Below are 9837 nucleotides of genomic sequence, written 5' to 3'. Positions count from 1 at the left end.
CAACCGGTGACACTGACTGCTGAGGCCAGGGGCTGAATCCAGAACTCACTACACTGGTCTCTTCATTTCTGTATGTTTGAAATTTACCATGTTTAAAAAATGAACAAAATGAAATGGAAAAAGTACACAATCCTGTCATCGACTTGAGTATGTCTGAGAGCAAAGGATGAAAAGCTATGAAAAGCAAAACCAATCAATGCTAAAATAAATTTTAGATTCTTCAAATATACAAAAGTTAGCTGTCCAACAAAGGCAACAAAACTCTTAAAATAACAAGGTTATTACATTTCTGTCATCACTTAAATCTATAATTTATTTTGGGGCACCTGGGTGGCTCAGTGGTTTAAGCCTCTGCCTTCGGCTCAGGTCATGATCTCAGGGTCCTGGGATCAAGCCCCACATCGGGCTCTCTGCTCAGCAGGGGGCCTGCTTCCCTTCCTCTCTCTCTGCCTGCCTCTCTGCCTACTTGTGATCTCTGTCAAATAAATAAATAAAATCTTTAAAAAAAAATCTGTAATTTATTATGTTGTGTCAACATCACGCTGCCATTGACTACCACCAAGGAGGCAGTCACTAAAATACTAACCTCTAAAACATGAAATGTAAGCTTGACAGTTATCATTTACTAAGAAGACAAATCCTAAGTTTGAAAATCTAACAACTCAGTACAAAAGAATATAAACAAAACCAAAAAAATTACAGGTAATTTAAAGAAAAAATAATTTTAGGGGCACTTGGGTGGCTCAGTGTGTTAAGCCTCTGCCTTCAGCTCAAGTCATGATCTTGGGGTCCTGGGATCAAGCCCAGCATCGGGTTCCCTGCTCAGTGGGGAGCCTGCTTCCTCCTCTCTCTCTCTGCCTGCCTCTCTGCCTACTTGTGATCTCTGTCAAATAAATAAAGAAATAATAACTTTTAAAAATAGCAAAATAACTCAAAATAAAACAAAAATTACTATCACTTCCCCTCTTTTATGGCAACCAGGTTTAAGACAGGTCAGGCTTCTAGAAAGGCTACCACAAAGCAGACTTCAGAGCAGACATCAGGAAGATTATGTATTACCTTTAAACAACTCAGACCAACACACATGACTCAAATAGCAATATGAAATTCTTAACTACAGATGCATCACCTACAGATATGGTAAAACTTCTCCACTGTGTACAGGCAGTCATTCTGGCAGGACTAAATGTGGCCACTTCTCTATTTGTAAGTCCTGGAAGACTTAGGATAAAACCTCAAGTGGTGGGGCGCCTGGGTGGCTCAGTGGGTTAAAGCCTCTGCTTTCGGCTCAGGTCATGATCCCAGGGTCCTGGGATCGAGCCCCGCATCGGGCTCTCTGCTCAACCGGGAGCCTGCTTCCTCCTATCTCTCTGCCTGCCTCTCTGCCTACTTGTGATCTCAGTCTGTCAAATAAATAAAACCTTTTAAAAAAAAAATGTTTAAAAAAAACAAAAAAAAAACCTCAAGTGGTACTGCTAATGCCATAAAGACACAATGCCTAGCAAGATAGAGGGGAATAAAGTTATGCTCCATACTTTATTTTTTAAAGATTTTATTTTTATTTGACAGAGATAACGAGAGAGGGAACACAAGCAGGGGAAGCTAAAACGGGAGAGAGAGAAGCAGGCTTCCCACTGAGCAGGGAGCCCTAGCTGGGGCTCGATCCCAGGACCCCGGGGATCATGATCTGAGCCAAAGGCAGAAATCTAAAGAGTGAGCCACCCAGGCACTCCTATGCTCCATATTTTAGAACACAACTCAAAAATATGACAAGAAAATTGCTTTTGTTCCGTGATCCTTAGATTCTGAATAATTTCTTATAATTATTATAAGCATTATTTTTTAATTATCAAGTATCTCATACAACCAAGACTATATAAATATGTATCTATATGCACAGATACACACTACATGCATATGAAAAACATATTATTTTAAAAACCCACCAATTTAGGGGCATCTGGGTGGCTCAGTGGGTTAAAAACCCACAAATTTACTATCCAAGTTAAAAATTAGAGAAAACATTAAACTTTTCACAAATTTCCATGACATTCTTACACAGAGGCCATGACAATAAAGAGTAGAGAAAATTGCACCATTTTTTCTTCAAATCTTTCCATTATCTTAACGAATCCTGTAATCTGTGCTATCAAAACACCTTTCCGAATTTCTGGTTCTTTCAAAAACGCAGTAAGTATTTTAAATACCCAGTACTTAATGGATGGGTAGTCTATCAAATAGCTGCTGCATTTTACCCCAGAAGAGTTTCTTGGATGCATGCACACCACCCCTCAACCAAAAAAAGACATTAAAACTTTCATTACAAACTCACTACATAAATACACTGAGAACAAGACAAGGAAGGCAACCAAAGTATGCCTCCTTTTCAAAAACACCAGATGACACCAAAACACATTTCATAGTTACAAAGTTGCATACAGAGTGGGAAGACTTCATAGCTTCCTAAGAATTAATAACCGCAAAAACTCTGCAGTTAAGTCATGAAACCTCAACTTCTAGGAATATTCTTCCCTCCTTCTTGCCCTTCTGAAAACCAACCCCATCACAGAATCCTCAGCTTCAAGTGGATTAGAATCTGTCCAAGGACAGAGCCCATATATTACTCATCTGTGTGTCTCCTGCACAGAATTCAATCGATAAAGTTTGTTACACATAACACAAATCCAGTAAATGAGCTTCGGAAGCTTGAATCCCAATGCAAAACCAAAAAGAGGAGTTTAAGAATAAAAAGGAAAAAGAATAAAGCCATAAATATCTGAGCAATATGTTTTCTTACCACCTAACTCAGAATCCTGTACTAACGTTGCAAAATCGAGTTTATAAAAAGAGTAAAAGACACGACCTTAAAGTTCTCCTCACTCTCAGCACACCAAAAACTGTCACAGAATCTTTTTCACCTAAAACTCATACCAACATCTTCATCTCCAAACAAAGCTCCATGTATTTTAAAAGGCTTTCAAATGAGACCTAAATATGAAAAGGTTCTACTTCATCCAATTTCAGTTCCTGAAACCGTCTGCATCATTTGTGTGACTGTGTTAAAGCTCGTTTATCAGTGAGGACCTGTCATCAGAGTCTCAGAAGGATAAGTGACCCCAAAAAACTTTAAGAACTACTAATCTAGCATATCAAAACTACTCAGTTTTCCAGAGATGCACCGTTATGCGGTCTTCCTTCAAGCATTTCCCCCTCATAGTCACTGACGGGATCCTTACTGCAAAATCAGTCTTTAGAGAACTCCTTCAGCCCGGCCAAAAAGTTCCAATATCCACAGGAATGTCCAGCAACAATGACCAGATCCCCAAAACAGTATAGTCATAAATGTCAACAGAAGATGCAGGAGGAGGCGCCGTGTGCCCCAGACCTGCCTGCTTTCCCAGGGACAAACAGACTTGCATGCTTCCGTGTAAACCTGCCCCGGAGAGTAAATTCCCTCCACACTCAACAGACTTTTTAGGAAAGTTTTAGTTTCAATCCCAACACTGACTCGTCCTGGTGGCTGGCCTTAACCTACCACGGCCACGGCAAGTCCCCTCAGAGGCACCCAGGTTGTGTCCACAGGGTCACTTCGATTATTCTCCCCCCACGGCAGGGACCACTCGCTGAGTACCTGCTCCGTAAACTCCGTAAATCCATCTGTGGGACGAAGGGGAGAAGATCCTCCCGCCCACAGACTCCGAGAGAGGCGGCCAGCAGTCCTCCAGCGGCCGCAGGGCCGGCCGGAGCCGGGCAGACCTGCTCCCCGCACCACACGCGACCACACGCGCGGAGCGTCAGGGCCCGACTCCTCCCGCAGCAACACTAACCCGGTGTGGACGCGTTTCCTCCAGGCCACCCTGCAGGGCCGGCCCAGGGTCGTGCACACGTGCGACACGGCTCAGCCCCGGCAGCCGCGCCGGCCAGGCGCCCGCGCCCCCGGCTCCCCGGGAAGCCCGACGGTGCGGGACACCCTGCGGGGCCCGGGCGTGCGGAGAACTCACCGCCGGACAAGGAGGCACCGCACTCGGGCACAGCCTCAGCGTGGCCACCCACTCGGCGTGACCTTGGGGAAAGGATGTCGTTCGGCCTTCACTCCCCGCTCCGCGCCGGGGGAAGTCGGGCCCCGCACCGCGCGCACGGGCGCAGGACCACCCCGCAGCGGCGCCGTCGCGAGCAGCCTCCCGGCCTGGCGCCGGCCCCGACCCGGCCGCAGGAAGGCCGCCCGTGCCTCCCCGCCCGTCGGGGCTCGCGCTGGCCCGACCGGCCGCCGCCCGAGGACGGCTCCCACCCGCACGACCGGCCGGGACGAGCGCCCCGTCCCCGGCCGCGCACAGACCCGCGCCGACCGCGCCACCGCCATGGCTCCCCCGCGCCGGCAGCAGCGGGCGCTCCCAGGCGGCGCAGGGCGCGGGCACGGCCGGCGGGGCGGAGCGGGCGGCCGGCTCCGGGACGCGGCGCGGCGCGCGGGGAACTCCCGCACACTTGCTCGGAGCCCCGCCAACTCTCCCGGAGCACTTCCCGGGCCCGCGCGCCCGCACCCGCACCGCGACAGCTCACGGCCACACGCGCCGTCCCCGTCCGAACTCCCCAGGACACCCGCTCCCCTCGCACCCCGGGCCGCACCGCGCGCGCCGGACCCGGACCCCCCCCCGCGCCCCCCACCCCGCCGCTGCCCCCGGGGCCGGGGGATGCTCCCGCCGCGCCGCCGCCGCGCGCCAGCGAACCTGTCAGGGGCCCGGGCGGCTCCGCCTCCGCCCGCCGACGTTCCCGCCCCTCCCCCAGCCCGGAGCCCGCCCGCCAGGGACACCCCTTCCCCCCCCCGCCCCGCCGGGAGGGACTTCCCGGGCCGCCCAGGATCCCCGCGCCTCGCTCCCCTCCCCCACCTCGCCGCCGCGCTCCCGGAGGTCCGGGTCCGGGAGGTGACAGGGGCGCCCGGGCCGCCCGGGCTCGCCTCGCGCGCGGAGCACTTAGGCCCGAAGCCTCCGCGGGCGGCTCTGCTCACCGTGTCAGAGGCCGAGGCCGCGCGAGCGGGGAGTGCAGGGAAGTGGGGAAGGGGGGCGGCCGCCAGGCAGGCTCCTCGGCGGCCCCGGGTCGGCGGCGGCTCCCTGCCGCTCGTCAGGAGGCGGCCCGCGGGGGCGCGGACGGGCGGAGCCGCGAGCGGGGAGCAGGGCCGGGCGTGCGGCCGCGCAGGGCCACCGAGGGGAGGCGGTCCCGCACGCCGGGCGGGGATCGGCCGCCCCTCCGCACAGCGGACCCAAAATGGCGGCGGGAGCGGCGGCGGCGGCGGCGGCGGCGGCGGCGGCTCGGGAGGGAGGGCGGGCGCGAGCGCAGGGCGCCGCCGCCCCCCACCTCGCGCCAGGCCCGGCCCGCGGCGCCCCCCCGCCCCCGACTCGGGCCGCGCAGCGCGCACGCCCGCCCGCACGCGCCCGACGGGCTCCGGGCTCGCCGCTCGCTCGCCCCCGACCCCCGCCTTCGGCCGCCCGGCGCGCCCGCCGGCCCGTCGGCGCTCGCTCGGGGGCGCCCGCCCGCGCGGCCCTCCGCCCCCCCTCGGCCCCTGTCAGGACGGCCGGGCGCGGGCCCTCACGCGTACCTTCGGCGGCGCGGGCCCCGGCCTCCTCCTCCGCCTCCGCCTCCGCCTCTTCTCGCCTCCCCCCCTTCCCCGCCCCCACGGCCACCAACCGCCGCCACGGCCGCCGCCGCCGCCGCCGCCGCCCCCCCCACATGCCCTCCGCCCCTTGCGCGTGCGCCTCCCACAATCCCCCCCGCCGGACCGTTCCATTCCGGCCGCCGCGGGAGCGGGACGGGGGAGGCCCGGCGCCGCGGCGGGGCCGCCGTGAGGGCTGCAGCCCGGGCGAGGGGCGGGCGGGGGCCCGGGACGACTCACCGCCGCGGCCGCCGCGCCGCGCCCCCGACGCTGGCTTCCGCGCTCGGCCGCCGGGCCGCGGAGGGCGCGTCGAGGGCGGCCCGGCTCCCCCCGCCCCCGGCTGGCGGGTGGACGCCGCGGCGGCTGCGCGCTGAGCCGCTTCCTGCTGAGCGGGCCGAGCTCGCCGGGCGTCTGCGGGCAGCGCCGGGAGCGGCCGGCCCTCGGCGGCGCGTGCGGCTCGCGGCCCCGGGACCGTCGCGGGGGAAGGTCCGGCGCTCGCGGGCGGGGAGCGGGATCCGAGCGCCCACCAGGTAGGGAGCGGGGCCGTGCGGCCGGCGGCTGTCCGGGGGGGCTTCCTCCCGGGCCCCGCGGGGCGGACTCGGACCCGCCGGGAGCCCGCGCGCCGGTCGCGCTTCTGGCTTTGCGCGGTGCAGCCCAGCCCGGGGGCTCGGGGCTCACGGCCGGGCGCCCGCCCGCTGCGCTGGAGCGCTCCCGCGTGCCTCCCGGCGGGACCCGCGGCTCGGGGCACCGGGGCCGGAGGCCGCGTGTTCCCGGCTCCGCGCCGGCCTCGGTCTTCCGTGCCCGGCGCGTCCTTCCGAACCTTGTCTTGCTTCGTTCTGTGTCAAAAAGGAACCGAAAAGTGGACGTAAAACTCGGGCACGTGCGAATGGGTCCTCCGCGTCGGTGAGATCCGCTCCGCGGAGCGGAGCGCGTTCCCGCTCGCAGTCTGGGCAGCGCGGCTGTGCGGTGCCGCGGGCCCTCCGGACGGTCGCGCGGCCCGAGGCCTGGCCGACCGCGGCGGCTGCCGACGCGCACTTTCTCTTGGTGGGGCCGTGCGGGGGTCTCCGGGCTGTCCGAGCCCAGGGTCTGCCTAATCTCGCAGTTTCAGTTTCCCCCAAAGGGTCAAGCTCCCGGAGGGATCTGTCTCCTTGGGTTTCCATTTCCTTCACTTCTGTGCACTTGCAGGGATCCAAGGAGCGGCTTGAGAATCCCTGTCCTAGACTGACCTCAAAGCCCCGCTGAAGCTCTAAAGTTCAAGTAGACATACCCCCTTTCCACATTTCCATGCATGGGTCAGGTTGTGTTTGCGTAGTTTGTATTTTTGAAGGTAAAGAGAAACTTAGCTTTAATGATCCCATATATATTTGGTTTTCCTAACCATGTGTTAAGTCTCAGCTCTTACATGGGCCCCATCTAAGTTTACTTTAATCTTTCTTTAATTGTATCCTGTATGCAAATGTGTTACCTTATCAACATTTTAATTTTCCTTAAAGATCTTATTTATTATAGACAGATCACAAGTAGACAGAAAGGCAGAGACAGAGAGGGAAGCAGGCTCCCCGCTGAGCAGAGAGCTTGATCCCGGCTGGATCCCTGAAGAAGCCGGGCTGGATCCCAGAACCCTGGATCATGACCTGAGCAGAAGGGAGAGGCTTTAACCCACTGAGCCACTAAGGCGCCCCCTACCAACATATTTAATTTGATGATAGGGACCAGGTCTAGCACTCCTTGAATATTCTTTTATAGCCGTAGTGAAAATATTAAAAGAACCTTAGGTACTTAAAATCTGAGAAGGGAAAGAGAATTAGCATTTGAGGAATGCTGCATGGGGAGAGCACGTGTTCCTGCTTAACTAACGCTTTAGCATAGATCATCCTAATCCACGGTTTACAGATGAGAAGCCTGAGGCTCCCAGAAGTCCAGGAACTTGAGATTTCACGTTGGGTGTGGTGCTTGGGTGGCTCAGTCCTTTAAGCGTCTGACTGTTGGCTCAGGTCTTGATCTCAGGGTCCTGGGATTGAGTCTGCTCGTTCCTCTCTCTCTGACCCACTCACGCTTCTGTGTGTGCTTTCTCTCAAAAAAATGAAATCGTAAAAAAAAAAAAAAAGATTTTACTTTGTCCTACAAACCTTTTTCACTTTCCCACATCATCTTCACAGTAAAAATTTGTCATCACCAGCATAAGTACATGTGCTACGAGAAAAAACACTTAATGAATTCCCCTGCACCTGTGTAGAAAGTTGCTTTCTCAGCCTTCATCTTGCTTTCAGGACTCGCCCGCTGAGTATACACAAGATCATACCCTGTTCTTTTGTATAAGCCCCAGTGCCTCCCAAGCTATATTAAGTACTCAGCAAAATGACTTCATTGAATGAATGAAACCTGAATTCCTTGATCCAAGGAAGGTATGGAAGGCAGAATCATAGTCTCCCAAAGATGGCTGTGGCCCAGCCCCTGGATCCTGTGTGTGTATTACATGGCAAAAGGGAACTGAGAACGCAGATGGAATTAAGTTTGCTAATCAGCTAACCTTAAAATAGGGAGATTATCCTGGATTATGTGGTAGGCCCACTGTAGGTACAGGAACTGTGGAAAGATGGAAGATGGGGCAGAAGAGTCACGACTGGATGTTGCCGGCTTTGAAGATGAAAGAGCAGCCTCTAAATCTGCAGAAGTCAGAAAACCAGGTTCTCTGGTGGAGCATCCAGAAAGAACGCGACTGCGCGTGTACACTTTACTGAGGGACTTCTAAACCACAGAGCTGCCAGCGACAGATCTGGGTGGTTTTATACCACAAGTTTCTAGTAATTTGTCGCAGCCGCTGGAAACTCTGTGGAAAGGGAAGCGAAGGCCTAAGTAGGCTCCAGAATACCTGGCTTGGATTGTGGTTTTGTGCTTTAATTCAAGAGTTTGTTTTGTTTTTAAGATTTGATTGATTTGAGGGGCAACTGGGTGGCTCCGTGGGTTAAAGCCTCTGCCTTCGGCTCAGGTTGGTCCCAGGGTTCTGGGATGGAGCCCCGGCATCAGGCTCTCTGCTCATCAGGGAGCCTGCTTCCCCCTTTCTGCCTGCCTCTCTGCCTACTTGTGGTCTCTCTCTCCTTCAAATAAATAAATAAAATCTTAAAGAAAAAAAAAAGATTTGATTGATTTGAGAGAGCACAAGGTGGGGTGGAGTAGAGGGAGAGGGATAAGCAGGCTCCGTGCTGAGCACGAGAGCCAGGGAGCCAGATGTGGGACTTCATCCTGGAACCCTGGGATCACAAGCTGAGCCGAAATCATGACACTTAACTGCGCCACCCAGGTGCCTCTGTGCTTTGATCCAAATGAGGCTGTGGTTCAGCTGAAAGTTTGCCCTGAGAAAAGTGATCCGCGTTCCTAGAGCTGCCTGGATTTCCAGCGTTTTCCTGCAGCTCTGCCTCTGGCGTCAGGCCTCAAGGTGTAAATAGACAGCTGGGCTCCATGGTCCTGCCGTACCGCAGCAGTCTTAGCTAAGCTGCCTTCAGACTCGGCTGCTCCAACAGGAGCACTTAGACACGCTTTTCATGGTGCTTCCTTGCTAGGGTGCTGTCTCAGTGCAGTACAGGGTGCAGGAGAACGTCTTCCCTGCAAACTCCAAAATAAAGCTTCAAATGTTAAAAGAAATTTTTAAAGATAAAATTCAACTAGAATATCATCATGATTGACTTTACATGTGATAGGTTGTGAAGAAATGCTATCTAAGCACAATAGTCTAAATTTTCTATGTAACAAAGGAAGAACTCCGAAATTTTGGAGGTGTGTGTCCTACCAAGATTTTAAACCACCGCTTCGGGTGATGGATTGCCTGTTGCAGAAGCACGAATGGACACCCGGACTGCGCAGGTACGAAGCCGAGCTGTGAAAAGTTGGGTAGAGCCTCAGTGGCGGTGGCACATAGTAGATTTAGGTGCCACAGTTATCTCCATTTTAGAAATGAGGAAACAGCCCCATGGAGCTGAAGTAGCAGGCTCGAGATCACACAGCTATTAAGTAGGATTTCAGCGCGTGGATTGGAGAGTCCGCGCTTCTGACCGTTCTGCCATACTTCCGCTGTTTGTTGTGTCTGTAAATGATGTTACCTACATCACAGGATTGTCGTAAAGGTAAAGTGAGTTAATTCACATAAAGTACTTAGAGGCCCCCGACTTACAGAAGGTGTTGGGGGTGTGTTAGCT

General features: G+C 55.1%; 2 protein-coding genes across 5 annotated transcripts in view; both read left to right on the top strand.

Annotated features, from left to right (window-relative positions):
• The first annotated feature begins 4075 nt into the window (after nucleotides 1-4075).
• LOC131814488 (basic proline-rich protein-like) lies at nucleotides 4076-6178 on the top strand. The gene has a single exon (XM_059145413.1). It carries the CDS (start codon nucleotides 4076-4078, stop codon nucleotides 6176-6178), a length of 2103 nt encoding a protein of 700 aa, XP_059001396.1.
• DAP3 (death associated protein 3) overlaps nucleotides 6018-9837 on the top strand; it is a 31683-nt gene continuing 27863 nt past the window's right edge. For 2 of the 4 annotated variants that reach the window (XM_059146909.1, XM_059146913.1), the window contains exon 1: nucleotides 6018-6174. The gene's annotated coding sequence lies outside the window, so the exon portion shown is untranslated. The remainder of the gene's footprint in view (nucleotides 6175-9837) is intronic. The other 2 variants (XM_059146912.1, XM_059146910.1) reach the window with 1 other exon arrangement.

Source organism: Mustela lutreola, chromosome 14, assembly GCF_030435805.1.
Source record: "Mustela lutreola isolate mMusLut2 chromosome 14, mMusLut2.pri, whole genome shotgun sequence".
NCBI lineage: Eukaryota > Metazoa > Chordata > Mammalia > Carnivora > Mustelidae > Mustela > Mustela lutreola.
This window is presented reverse-complemented; position numbering and strand designations above follow the sequence as displayed.